The sequence below is a fragment of the Solanum pennellii genome, chromosome 7 (genome assembly GCF_001406875.1).
Source record: "Solanum pennellii chromosome 7, SPENNV200".
Taxonomy (NCBI): domain Eukaryota; kingdom Viridiplantae; phylum Streptophyta; class Magnoliopsida; order Solanales; family Solanaceae; genus Solanum; species Solanum pennellii.
The window spans coordinates 4,240,549-4,255,810 of record NC_028643.1 but is presented as its reverse complement, the minus strand read 5'-3'; the positions used below and the strand labels follow the sequence as shown (position 1 = coordinate 4,255,810).

Below are 15,262 nucleotides of genomic sequence, written 5' to 3'. Positions count from 1 at the left end.
TTCTTAGAATACTCTTAGTTTAGTAATTTGATCATAGATGTTCTTGTGGTGATGACTTCCAGATTTTGGGGAATAATAGATGTTGAATTTTAGAAGTTATTGAATTGGTTTTTATTAATGAGTTTAAGTCTTCCGCATTACTTTCTGTTGATATTAAATTGAAATGTTAGGGTTTAGATTGGTTGGTTCGCTCACATAGGAGGGTAAGTGTGGGTGCCAGTCACGGCTCGGTTTTGGGTCGTGACAATTTATCATTAATTATAAAAATATTTTTCTAATTATTTTTAAGTTGATTAGATAACTATTAAAAAAAATTCACAATCCATGTATGTAAATATTGATTGATCCCACCACTTCATCATAAACCTATAGGTTCTCTTTGTTTGCCGCTTCTATAATTTAAGTTTTTTTTAACATATTTACAAATAATTTAACATTTAATTCTAATTCAAAAATTAAAAGTTATATTAGTTGAGAAATTTTTAAAAAAATCATTACAACTTTGATGGTAAAGCTCATAAAATGGTAATCTCTGTAATCCTTCTCTCCTTTTTTGTGAATCAAGTTGTACGGTTTAAAAGAAAAAAAAAGCATAATTAATAATAATAATAAAAATTCTTCTGCAGAAAAAAACTTTAAATTAGAGATTTTTAAATTCATAGACAATTCATATTTTTTATTAAAATATATAGTAAAAACATAAAAACTTTTACATTATATATAATTTGACTTATTCAATTAATAATTTATGTATTTATACATTTCACAAAACTTATCAATTATTATGAAAATATTTTTCTAATTATTTTTAAGTTGTTTAAATAATTATTAACATTTTTTCCACAATCCATGTATGTAAATATTGATTGATCCCACCTCTTCATCATAGGCCTATATGTTCTCTTTGTTTGTCGCTTCTGCAATTTAAGTATTTTTTTAAAACATATTTACAAATAATTAAAAATTTAATTCTAACTAAAAATTAGAAATTAAATTAGTTATATTGATTAAATTCTAAAAATTATTACAACTTAGATGGTAAAGCTCGTAAAATGTTAATATCTGTAGTTCTTCTCTCTTTGTGAATCACGTTGTACGATTTAAAAGCAAATAAAAGCACATATTTTATTTATTGAGAATACTGCTTTAATGTGCAATTTTATCAAAAATGTTTTTCTTTTTAATAGATATATCATGTATCTACATATCCTTCAATTAAATTGCATAAAATACTTGTAAGAAAAGGAAAAATTATTAGTTATGACAATCATTATTTTTTAAAGTTCAAACACAAACCACAATAGAAAATAAGTGCAAAGTAAAGAGAATTGGCATGTATGTTGTGTGTTGGATTTCTATGCATTTTATAAAAATATTCAAATTAATCCATGCAATTTATCACTAACAAAAATAAGACTTCTTTCAAATAAACAATGTATATGAGCATAAAATATTTGTGTCCCAAGATTTTTTAGTAGAATAATTATTGTCTTACCATTATTTTCATTTGATTTTGGTATGTAATATGTAAAATATTGACTCATTTATGCCACAAAAATGTTTAGTTACTAAAACATACTAAAGTAACTAGATTCTCACATAATTAATAAATAACTTCCCAAAATTCAAACATTTTTTTGATTATAAATAGTCATTCCATTTGCTCATTCTATAATAGTGAAACAAACTTTCTCTTATAATCTTTTTCATGTTCTTGTTGGTTATTTTCTAGTTCTTCACTCTTTTTATTAAGAGATATTATATTATCTCTTATTTTTCTATTTTTTGTTTTCTTATGGTTTCTCTATAGATCCTTCTATGATAAAAAAATAGTTTTTAAAAAATTATGGTTATATTTTTGCAATTTTTATTTTATTTTCTTGATCTTGTTGAAAATGATACTTCTATTTTTGAGTTTAAATTAGCATTTGTCACTGTTGTAAAGTAAATCATAGGCTTTATACTTTTTCTACTCATAACCTTTAAATATTAATTTACTACCTTAATATATCTTTTGATATTCCCCCATCTTTATCTATAAAAATTCATCTTCTTGGTTTTATGAAACCTAATCCAAAGTTATTAATTTATTTACTTTATTTATATAAGGCTAAACGTCATCATAACTAAAAAATAATAAATTTTAAAAGAATTTAAAAAATTATTTTTTAAAATAGAATCACCACCTAATTTTAGAAAAAACGAAGAAACTAATTCATTAATTAATTAATGAAAAAATATTTACGAAACTACTATATACTTGTTTAAACATTGTGATTGAGTTTCTTGAAGTTTTGGGTTAATATTGTCCGAATACGAAACTTGTTGTATTAAAATTGTACACTCATTGGGATCAATGAATTGCGGGCAATTTCACGTTCCATAATGAGTGGACAATTTTTTAAGGAAAAATTACATAAATTAATACATTTTAAAAAATAATTACAGATTTTAGCGATACTTTTTGTTTATTACCATTTATAGCAATACTATGATAAATCTGTAATATGTATTAAAAGTGAATTATTTATGCAATATATTTGAATTATAATTGTTTTTGAAATATATTGTGTTTGTTTGGTAAAAAATGGTCACATTGTATTATAAGTGTATTAAAATGTGTGATAAATGTATTATCCATCATTAAAACTTGTATTAAATGTGAATAATAAATTGTTCTTTGTAATATGTATTAAAATTGTATTATAAATGAATTAAAAGCGATCAAGTGAAAAAAAAATATTGTTGCTATAAATGGTAAATATTTTATTATTATAGCACATTTACGTAAGTTTCCCTTTTTTTAATACAACAATCTTCATATTTGGACAGTATTGGCCCACAGCTTTTAGAGACTCATTCCAATGTTTGAGCAAGAATTCATTGGTTTAAAAGATAATTTTTTATTAATTAATGAATCAATTTTTTAATTTTTCCTATAATTAGGTGGCGATTTCACTTTAATATTGTTTTATTTTTTTTAATTTTTTTTTGAAAAATTGATTACTTTTAAACTTTAAAAGATACTCCTTATGTGGTGTTTTCTTCTCTTCTACCACAAATGTGATAGTTGAAAATTTTCCACAAATGAATAACAATCTAATTCTTGTTTTACATTTAGATAACTATTTTTTCTTTCCTAAAGAAACATTTTTAGATAAAGGAATGAATTCATCAAGGGACTTGACTTCATAAAAGTAATAATAAAGAATTAAGATTTTCCTATTCTAAGATTTTTTTAGTAGAATAATTATTGTCTTATCATTATTTTTATTTGTTTTTAATTTGGAATGTAATATGAAAAATATTTACTCATTTATGTCAAACTATTAAATAGATACATTGTAATTACTAAACTAAAATTAAGTAATCACATTCTCACCTAATTAATAAAATAGCTTTCCAAAACTCAAATATTTTTTTTGTTATAAATTGTCATTTGATTATCTCATTCTATATCACTGAAACAAATTTTCTCTTATAATATTTTCTTATCCTTTATGGTTATGTTTCGATTCTTTAGTATTTTCAGTAAGATAAATTATATCCTCATTTTATGTTTTTGTGTTTTTCTATAAGGAAAAATATAAAATTTTTTATGTTGATTGTTTTTGTCTTATGTTAATATTTTTCTAATTATTATTTTTTAGTTAGTTTCATCTTTTTGGAACCTCTACATTAGTTTTAGGGTTTAAATTAAATTTTATAGGTTTTGTAAAGTAAATGTAGAATTTATTCCTAAACAATCAAGTTATATTTAATTTCGTTTGTTCTTATGACCTTGTTTAACTTCATGCATGATTACTATATGTGATGCAAGTAAGTGATTTACTATATGTGATATTTTTCAGTTTTCACACAAAGTATATGAAAAATTGAAATTTCAGGCAGATAATAGCTTAGTTCTTTGTATGTAATATCAACATATAAAAAAATGACCAAGAACACATCATTCTCCTAAGATCCATCCTATTTTTATTTCACTAGTCAACAACATAATCACTGTCACGCTCCGAAGTTACCCTTAGGATGTAACACGGGACCTAGGATCATAAGTGATTCGAAACTAATCCTGCTGGCATAATCAGGAACATACTAAAAATAATAAACTGGTGTTAAACCTTAAAACATGAAGTAAATCTGAAATGAAGAGGAATAACCCATATACAAAACTAAATATATGAAATTTGAGAGTTTTAATATAAAAAAGATACTCCCTCAATCTGAAATTGTTTGTCATGTTGCGTTTTTCGAAAGTTAATTTGACTAATTTTTTAAAGTTAAATTAGATCATATTAATTCGATATTTTAAACAAAAAAAAAATAGATATTCAAAAACTATATGAAAAGTACTATAAATTGCAATCTTTTGCATATCAATATGATGAAAAAATACATCTTGAAATGTTAGTCTTTTATATTTTAATTCTAAAAATAAAAATCATGACAAACAATATCGGACGGAGGGAGTATCAAACTCAAATATTAAATTGAATCTAACTATGTCTGAAAATGGCCACTAACAGACTAGAAGTGATGGGACATGTCCCAATTAAATCTGGCAAAACTGAAACTAAAAGACCAAAAAAATGAAAAAAATATATAACATGACCATTGTCCTCGAAAAATGAAGACTCACCACTAATGCTGATGAGCTGGAGATCGAAAACCTAACAACTAATAAGGGAGGCAAGGCAAACTGCAAAGCCTACAAGAAAGGAATAAGAATAACAAAATAGTATCATAATTAAACAAAGTAGACAATAGATTATGATAGATATTAAAAAAAAAAGAAGAGAATTACAATAATATGGATTAGTACTTATTTTGCTACATTTACTTCAAAGTAATATTGTACATTATTTTTCTTGAATGGCGACAAATACTACTAGCTAACTATCTATCTGAAAGCCTTTACTCAGATGAGTTACTCGGAAAATCCCCATCTAACTCTAACTGTCTGAAAATTGAAAGACTAAATAATTTAAATAAATATAAGGGTTGTACTCGAAAGTTGACGACTTGCGAAAAGAGCTATTCGTATTGACCGCAGGATGGATGTTAAGTATACGAACCTATATTATAAAATAATATAGCAGAAAGAGTTGTGGTCAGTACTTTGAATATACTCAAGTGATACGTGAACTGCTCAAGAGAAATTTATGTAAGCAGATTGAAATTGTGAGACAGTTTGGTTCTCTAGACCCATCTATCACCCTGGAGAAGGGGTACAGTGTTGAAATTGTTGAACCGGAGGAATGAGTAGCGGTCTGATATCCGAGCCGATTGGTCAGACGATGACTACTTCACTTATTACTTAGTATTAGACGACTATCCTGGAATAAACAAATATAAGGTCAATGCAATAATTTGAGAGTAGATTGTGGGAGGTACTAATAACAAACATATAACCATATGAACTAAACATAAAGTTTAATATATAATCCTCATAAAAACACTCAATATACCTTACCATGGTATAAAGGTTTGATCTAAACTATTGTGGTACCACTAAGCCGAAGCTTATAAAAGACTAAGTTGTTAGTCATGATTTGACAAGTGATCCTTAAAGCCTATGGTGACTCGTAGTTTTCGAACTTAAAGATTTGTAGTCTTATTCCTAAACTAACATGTGAGCCTTCATACCTATGTTTGTTGGGTAATAAGTAATACCCTCATTTAATTACATTTTTTTTTTTTACATAAAACTGTAAAAAAAAAAAAAAAAAAGGATACAATACATTTTATAAGTTTCGATTTCCGTATGTCTCCTAAATTCATATTTAAAATTTTCTTCAAAGTTCTTTGTATGCATTGTAAATATTTTAATATTATTTTTTGTTGTAGAGCAATTGTAGTTTTACATTTACTACTTACTTACTAATGATACTTATTGGGTTCCAAAGATTTTTCTAGTAGAATAATTATTGTCTTATCATTATTTTTATTTGATTTTGGTGTGTAATATGTAAAATATTTACTCATATTTACCAAAATAATATTTAATCACTAAACTATAATTAAGTAATTAGATTCTCACCTAATTAGCAACTAACTTTCCAAAACTCAAATATTTTTTTGGTTATAAATAGTCATTGCGGTGGCTCCTAAAGTGAAGAAAGCCACTTTCCAATCAATTACGACTCCTCACTCAAATATTGATAATGTCCGTGAAGTTTTTCATTTGTTCATTCTATACCAGTGAAACAAATTTTCTCTTATAATCTTTTTTTCATGTTCTATTTGGTTATTTTCCAATTCTTCACTTTTTCTAGCAAGAAAAATTATCCTTTTCTTTTCTTTTGATTTCTATACCAGTAAAACTGTCTTTTTATTATAATTTTTTCCCTATTGTTGTTGGTTATTTCCTAGTTCTCAACTCTTTTTAGTAAGAAAAATTATCTTTTCTCTTCATTTTCTACCTTTTATTTTCTTATAGTTTCTCTACAGATCCTTTTATGTCTTCCAATGACAAAAAAAAAAGTCAAATCTTTTATGTTGATTGTTTCTATCTTATGCTTATATTTTGGCAACTATTATTTTTATTTTCTTGATCTTTTTGAAAATGATAACATTTTTTTTTGGAGTTTAATTAAAAATTATCTCTTTTTAAACGTAAATGTACATTTGAGTATGAAATTCTATTTTTAACAAATATAGCAAATTCATGTGGTGTTTCTTCGTTTTAGTTTTTGCAATTTCCTTTCCATCAAGGTAGGAAACTGATTTTGAGGACTCTATTGGATGTCTACGCTGGTTTACAGTGTGTAACCGTAGTGGTTCACTTTTTATTCTCCGTAGACGTCCAATTGAGTCCTCTAGATCAGTTTCTTGATCAATCGGGTGTGAAACTGATATATAAAACATCGGTTGATGAATCAGAGAAATCTGTGAATAAGGACTGGTGGAAGATTATGTGTGTAGTTATAAATGTTCAACTTTTCCCCTAGGGAATAGAAAATCAGTAAAAAAAGGAGGTGTAGAAAGCATCATGGGTTCACGTAGTCTGAGGAAGGGCCGCATCCCAAAGAGGGTGTGATGTAGGTAGGTAGCCTACCCTGACACAAGCACATTTCATGGCTCAACTCGTAACCTATAGGTCACACGAGGTATGTTGTATTGAATTTAACTTGTACTACCTGATATTTGCAGGTTGGTTGAATAACTTGAATGAAACTACACAGACAGGAAACAAAGAGGATTCACTTTTAGTTTAGCAGAACAAATATAAAAATACAACACATAAGCCACCAGAATTTTAAAGGTGAAATTATGTGAGGTTTCTGCATGTAATACTCCACCACAAGTTCTATCATTGTCACTGTGGTCTTGTAAATGCAATGATGCCTACAGGAGAAATCCAGTAAGACTAATTTCTTTACTTCATTTCATCTATTACGGTCAAACCTCTCTACAATAGTATATTTTGTCTCGATACTTTTTGATCGTTATATCGAAATGTAGTTATAGAGAAAGAACATATAATATCAACATAACATGGACCATCATATTCCATGAAGAACATGGTTTGTTAAAAAATTCTCTTCTTGAATAATTAATCTTGAGCAATATTTGATGATTGTAAAACTGACTTTATTAGATAAGATTCAATTACAGAACTGGCACATACCAGTGGGTAATGACTGTCTATTAGCAATACAAGATAACACGAGGCATAGAGTCTGACACATGCTCGGTGTTGAAAGGTCAGAAGGAGAATACGAGCCTTGAATGGAAGCCCAAAAATACTTTAGCAACGTACTATAAACATGTATTGATGAATAATAAATCATAATGTTGTTACAACACTGAATCTATCAAGACTAAATCTCTAAAGAACACCTATTAATGAATATACGCAATTGGTATAAATCCCAAAACTTATGGACAAAGAGCTTCAAACTACGAATCCCTAATATTCTGATGAATAAGCCTACAGAGGAAGAAAGTTTTCACAAAAAATCACAAAAATGTCATGGGCATTGTTCAAGTACTGCAGCAGGTTCAGTATTCTCTGCAGATGAAGCATTGTAGCCCATATAATCCAATAGCATTTGCATCTTATTTTTTGTCTCTGATTCACTTGGGAATAGCTGTTTCTCTTTCCTAGTGTATGAATAACTCTACTTACAAAAAGAATACTATAGAATGCACACATGAGCAAGCTGAATTCGACCAAACACGACTGACAGGTCATCAACATTGGTCAGGATAAGATTCATGCTTTTTCAGCAGATTTTATACACACTAAAGTTGTGCATACAGGAGTTCGTTCCATGTGTCAGGGATGCCGGGTAGGCACCAATGCAAGCAGTCGTTTATACCTTCTGATGCTTTTAAACTGTAATGGGATATATGACCCTCATCCCTTAGTTCAGAAAGAGCTGTTATGTCCAATAACTTAACCTTTGTGCCCTTCACAGCATCCCTAATAACTGGATCACTTGATTCCTCTTGCTGGACTTCATTTCCTTTAGTAAGTGGAATAGTATTGTCACAGCGACCTCCAGTATTCCAGTCCCCATTGGAGAAATGTCTGGGTGATATGGTCCGGAAGAAACCCTTAAGCTGTGGACGTGATGCAATTTGGGAATCAAGCCATCTAGCAATACTATAAACTGTGAAGTTTTTAGCATTTCCTATTTGTGCAAGCTTCCTGTCTACAACAGGCTTTCCATTTACATGCATCACCCATCGATTTGCGTTAATCTTCCCTCTGTTCCAGTGATGACCTGTATTCAGCACCACAACATCAAATTGATCAAGATATTTCCTCAGAAAAGCAGGAGGTTCATCCAAGTTCATGGCAGACTTTGTGGCAGGATCTGTAACATTGAAGGGTTCTATACCACAAAGACTTGCTGACCAGTAATACAAAATTGTGGTGTTTGTGTTTGGAAACCTATAAGCCCATCCATCAGGGCGTATAGCTCCACGTGGTTTGACCAAGCCATACTTCCATCCTACATTTTCAACTTCAGGCATGTCCTCACCACCGGTAGCCATGCACATGAGAGACTGGAATTGCTGTCTACCAAGTGAATCTCCAATAAAAGCAATTGTTTTGTCCTGCATTCTGAAATGAAGTTACATTAAGGGTTTGCCTTTTTAATATCTTCTCAAAATAATTGGTTCAGGTTTGCCTTTTTAATATCTCATCTCTTTGTAACACCTTTTACTATGTTTTTTCCTATCTACCTCATAGCACATGCGGGACCACAATGTTGGCTGCAGAACTGCCTCTTCTAAATATCAGTGTACGGTGATATCCAAACTTAGCAACTAATTCAAACTTCGGAGACATATACTTCCCCACCTCTCTCTATTGCACCTGAGTCAAAAATTTCAATGATGAAGAAAAAATTGATGTATACCTTCTCAAGAATTCTGAGCCGTTAAAGTCTGGCATCTCACAATTTTCAGGTTGCCAACGATATCCCTCATAGGAAAAGTCTGTACGTAGGGTCAGTCTGCAAGCCCACATGTCTGATAACCACTGCTTACATTTAAATCCAGAGTATAATGGTCGCCTTCTCTCTGCAATCCACCTGCCTCTAGCAAAATTGCAAGCTGCAGAAAAAGAACAGGAAAATGAGGATACAGTATCAATCATTTAGTCTTTCAGATGAAACGTCAAATGTAACCATTAGATTAGAAACTCAGATGTACAACAGTTAAAGATTTTGCAAGAATTTTTCCTTACCCCTTAAAAAATATTCAAGCCAATATCAGAACTAAACTTGAAAAATTTCATAGATTGTAAAAGTCAGAAGAATAATAGGTCGAAAACAAACTGAAAGAACGTTAAAGATTCAAAGGTGAAATTCAGCAGTTTTTCTTAATGAGATAAGTGAAATACTATTAAAGGCATCAAAAAGATGCAGAAATTACAAAAGAGAGAAGATGTCAGCTTTTAGGTAGCCTCTCGGAGTTTGATATTTCATCAAAAATATCAATGATTCCTTTCAGTCTAAATACACCAAAAAATGCAAGCAGACACCCCAATTCAGATGTTCTTGATGGCTTTATCAACTTCCCTAGAGCCCAGGATTCATAAACATCTCTGACAGTATGTGGCATAGTCCATCTCAGTCCAAGTTAGAAACATGTTCCAAATGTATGTTGCAGTTGGGCAATGGATGAATAAATGATGGATAGTCTATTTGTTGGAAAAGCACATGTAGCATCTGTTGGCTAGTTGGAAATTCCTTCTGGTAAGATTACCCAGGGTTAGACAGGCTCCATTTAGGACTAACCAGCTGAAGCACATAAGCTTTTATGATGCAATGGTACAAAATCAGCAATTTCTCCTAATTGGTACATTACGTATAATCAACACAATGGATCAGCGGGTACTTGCTACCTCCATCTCCAGCACAGATACCGGCAACTCTACCACCAAGGCTAGGCTTAGGCATATGGGAAGAAATCATCTGATTTCTTTTTTACTCCTACCGGGATTTAAACCCGAGCACTCATGGTTCTCCTCCACTTGACCACTAGGCCACACCATTGGGTGCAATCTCATTCACATTTTCTCTCACATATTCTCTCACTCTTAAGGTTCTCTCCTTTCAAATTGTCCACCATATAGATGCAGGTACAATTCGCCAGTTGTTTCTGTTTTTAGCGTGAACTCCTGCTTCTTCCCAACTGTGTAATGCTCCTGTGATTTTCCCTGGAATGGACATAGATATGTTTTTGAGACATAAGAATAATATCCACGGTTGACTTGTCACCTTGCAATGTATAAATAGATGAACCACTGTTTCTGCAGTTTCCCCAAAAAAAAAAAAAACATCTAGAACATAAAGGGATCCCCTTTTTCATCAAGTTATCTTGTGTCAGCACTACTTCCTTAGCCAATAACCAGACAAAGCAAGCTACTTTGTGTGGGATTTTGGCTTTCCAAATGTGTTTCAAAGGCCATCGAAGTTCTGCTGGTTTGGTTGATTCATCTTCCTGTAGACTGCATTTACTTTAAAAGTCCCGTTACTATTTCCCTGCCACTGTAGGAAGTCTTGTCCAGCCTCCAAACCACTGAATTGGTCAATGGTGCTCTTGGTATTTCCCAATCATTGAGGTGTCTCCTAAACACAAAATTCCACCCTTGAGGTGTCTCCTAAACACAAAATTCCACCCTTGAGGTGTCCACAATTCTGCTACTGTGTATTTACTTCGACAGAAACATGAACTGTTCTCATGGTACAAGTGATCATTTTGGGATCAGTTCTTTTTTTCCATTGCTGTGGACTTGTGGTTTTAGTAATGCTTAAAAGCGAAAAGTATTTTGGGCAATATTTGGTACAATTGGTTTAAAATAGAATTAATTTGTTTCAAATTATAACTATTGTTGGTCAGAACATTTCTGCACTTCTTATATGTGCCTTGCATCTCCCCTTTTCTTTTCCTAAAAAGGTTTTCTTCTTGTAATTGATCCTTCATTGATCTCATAATATGGTAATACTGATCCAGCAAAAAAAGATATTGAATTCTTTCAGAACATTTAAACAGATTAGTCCAAACGTAGTCGGCTCTTTAAAAAAATTTCTAAGCTGGCAATGTGCTTTATAACAATTCATCAAGGCAAACAAATAGGAAAGGGACAACTCTTGAAAGGAAAAGCGAAAAGTCTACCATATCAATTTTGAATAATATGAAAAACAAACAGAAACATTACCTCTTCTCTCTAATTGGGAAGTCATAATTTTTTTATCATCTTTCCTTCTACTGGAAGGAGAAACTGTGACATTCTTAACAAAACTATCAGATACTTCCAATCTATTTTCCTCTATTCTTCCTTCTGCTATTTGTGAATTTGAATGCTCATCCACTGTTTGTTTGTTTGATCTCAATGATACTGCAGATTCATCCACTGAAATCTCTATAATAAGAGATACAAAACAATAAGAACAGAAAAAACGAAGATTACTTCAAAAATAATTTACTGAACACTGCTTTACTGATACGGGTATAAGCCACATCTACATAGCATCACATAATAGTGCTATAAACACTAATAAGAGGAAAAGAGTGTTAAATAAAGTCGCACAGATTATAGCTTCAGAAACAGCAAAGCTAAGTCCAAAGACATAAGCTGTCACAAGTTTTAAAAAGAATTGTTCCTTGGCAAAGTTGTATCTGTTGCATTAATTTTCTTTTAGTTTCTTCTCTCATATAACTAATTTTCTTTATCGCGGTTACTTAATTAGAACCAATAATAGGCACTTCATTTTTTGGGATGAAGACATCCAAATTGGAGTTACGGGGGAAATCAACTCAATTCTGGCAAGTATACTGTCCTAGAAGAAAAGACAAATATGCTAATTAAAAATATCTATCAAAATGATCAGATAGGCATGTAGCTATGGTCAATCCATTATATCTTCATTGGAAAAGCTGAGCAAAAGATTGTTCCGAGGAAATGAGGGGCCAAGTACCATAATTAGTTATGGTACTAACTACTAAGCTCGACCATGCACTGGTCCCGCATAATTCATTAATAACAGTATATCAATGACATACATGAAGGAATTAAGCTTCAACGTGAGTATTCGATCTAATCATCGCCCTCTCCTATCATGGTGTCTTATTTCAGTAAAATAAATTAAATTGGAGGGGATGAGGGATTATCAGGATACAGAATTACACGATCAAGGTGGGAATGGATCGTTAATTGTCAATTAGACCAAGCAAGGTTATTTTCTAATACTTTCTTTGATTATTCATAACGGATAAGGAAAAGGCCAGTTACTATTCTAATTATCACTAGACGACTGCAAAAATATCCTCCCATCAAAGCGTTCCATACGAATAAGACATAACTTAGAGTATGGTTAAATGCTTGATTTTTGATACAGAACTATAGGTGCCAGAAAAGATAAAAGGTGACTAGAAGAAAATACAAGATATCTTGAATTTTAAGTTCATATTATCTTCTTTGTCTTTAGTGTAATATCTTTTTCTGATAAGCATGCAAAAAGATTAATCATGAAATATACAACTTTGATATGTTATTAATACTCACAAGTTTTCAATCAAGTACAAACCTGAGGGCTGCATTATGAATTGATCTTGTGCTGACAGTAAGTTAGTAAGAAGTGGATTCTTCTCCCATGACCAAAGAAATATGGTTGTAAATACTAGCGCAGACAGGAAGAAGGAGAACTGTCCTCCCAAAAATCTACCAAGATTTCCACCTTTCATTTTTCAATGCACACTCCAAGTAGAGATATACTTGTGAGTTGCTGTTGTTCTTCCGCTACAACACAAATGAGCTTCGGTACATGGGTGAAGTGAAGGACATCTGGGACATTCAGACAATCACCACCAAGATTTTAGCCACAACTTTCACAGGTCTGGGCTCTTGAAACTAAGTGATAGAAGCTTACAAAAAAGAAAAAAGAACCATGTCAAGATAACTACTCAAGCACCCAAATACAATGTACTTTATTAAATCAGACAAAAATGTTCAAAATATTCAAATTTAACAGAACTTCTATCAACTCTTTGAACCTCTAAAATGACGATAATGAAAGGGATACGAGAGGCGGGAGCCATGTACACAGTCGCAGGGATCTAAGAATTAGTCGTTTCAATGTAAAACATTATTAACATCTCGCCTCTCAAGTTATTCATGAGAATTCAGCTTAATATTTCATGATGTCAAATTATTCATATCATATGTCGCATCCAGCATTTCAAAGTGTTCATTATCTTCTTGTGTTGTCTCCTAGAATTTTCTCTTTGTTATGGAAGAAAATATATGACTTTTGTGAACTGTCACAAGGCCACAACCACATGAGGTATGGTACTTCTTCAATCTTGAATACACACTTTGGTATTAATCTTTTCATGCTATGAAACCATTTGCTCGTGACTCAACATTTCTTAAACAGAAACATTATGAAAAATGAACATATTTGCTGATGAATCAACAACGTTACAGGAAGAGCATTATATAAACTAGGGGTACACTAAAACATTAACAGAAAAGAACAAACATAATGAAAGCCCATTTGACAGATTCCTATCCTAAAGCTAACTTTCCGAAAGATAGTCTCAAATGGCAACATTACAGCCAAAAGAAAGCACCAATTCCATAACTAAAACACAAGAAAACAACATACCCAAATCAAGTTTTGTCCTTTATTTCACAATTCTTTATCAGTAAAAATACAAACTTTAATCCTTTTTCAACTTATTCTACAACAAAATCATTTCAATTACAAAAAAAAAAAAAGAGAGAGAAGAAATATCTTAATTACCAGCAAGAGCATTATATAAATTAGGAGCAGACTAAAATATAACTGAAAACAACACAAAACCCATTTGACTGATTCCTATCCTTAAGCTACTCCCAACATGGCAGCAACAATCCACAAGTGGGGTGGGTGTAATACACCCTTGGCTCAATAGAAGTCCCAAAATGACAACATCACAGAGAAATCAACACAGCATTTTGATACCAAATCTTAAAAAAATACAAACTTTAATCTTCTTATATAACAAAATCAATTCAATCAACAATTAAATAAACAGCCATGAAGATGTAAATCATAAAAAGTATTAAAAGAATCACCTTTTTTGAACAATGCTGATAGATCCCCTGACCTTCTCCGTTCACATTATCTACTATTTGATAGATCGGTGTGAAATGTACATATATACGTATGGAGAATTGTCGGGTCGGGTCGGGTCAGAAGAATGGAGCTTCGGCCGACAAATTGATAAAGTAGAAGAAATATGGTGTTTTGGTAGATATATGGAAAGTGAGGGTTACTCTCTTTATTTTAGTTTGTTCCGTGGTATTTGATTGAGCATAAAATTTTAAAAAAATATCAAACATCAAATATATATATATATATAAATGGTCTTTTCAAATTGTTCGAAATTATTATTTGGACATTTCAATTAAGTCTATAATTTATTAGAGACATATAGAAATAGAGGCTCAAATTAGATATGTCAGAATTCGGTTTAGTTGCGGTAATCTTAGCACTTTTCAGAAAGACTTCAAAATCATCAGGCCAAGTTCAGTTTATCTTACCAGAGAATTTAGTACCAAAAACATTTGCAAACAACTTTTCATTGACATTAATACAATTTTCTATTACTGGAGGTTTTATCTCATCATTGTCACTAGAAAAACAAAGATCTGCTTAGAAAATTCGAATAATAAATTCAAGACCAAACGAGCTAAACAGATATTACATATATATCTAAGAGCAAAACTAGAACTTTTAGATTTGGGGGGGGGGGG

The 15,262-nt window shown here is 31.1% G+C and overlaps 1 protein-coding gene across 2 annotated transcripts; it reads right to left on the bottom strand.

Moving 5' to 3' along the window:
• Nucleotides 1-7,746: 7,746 nt before the first annotated feature.
• LOC107026439 (protein trichome birefringence-like 14) lies at nucleotides 7,747-14,744 on the bottom strand. 2 transcript variants are annotated; one of them, XM_015227402.2, is made up of 5 exons: nucleotides 14,582-14,744; nucleotides 13,050-13,386; nucleotides 11,681-11,884; nucleotides 9,375-9,570; nucleotides 7,747-9,076 (listed from the first exon to the last, which is right to left on the bottom strand). In XM_015227402.2, exons 2-5 carry the CDS (start codon nucleotides 13,204-13,206, stop codon nucleotides 8,248-8,250), a joined length of 1,386 nt encoding a protein of 461 aa, XP_015082888.1. In that variant the 5' UTR covers nucleotides 13,207-13,386; nucleotides 14,582-14,744; the 3' UTR covers nucleotides 7,747-8,247. The 2 variants fall into 2 exon arrangements, with proteins under 2 accessions (XP_015082888.1, XP_027774366.1); XM_027918565.1 differs by having other exon boundaries at nucleotides 13,050-13,306.
• Nucleotides 14,745-15,262: the final 518 nt, after the last annotated feature.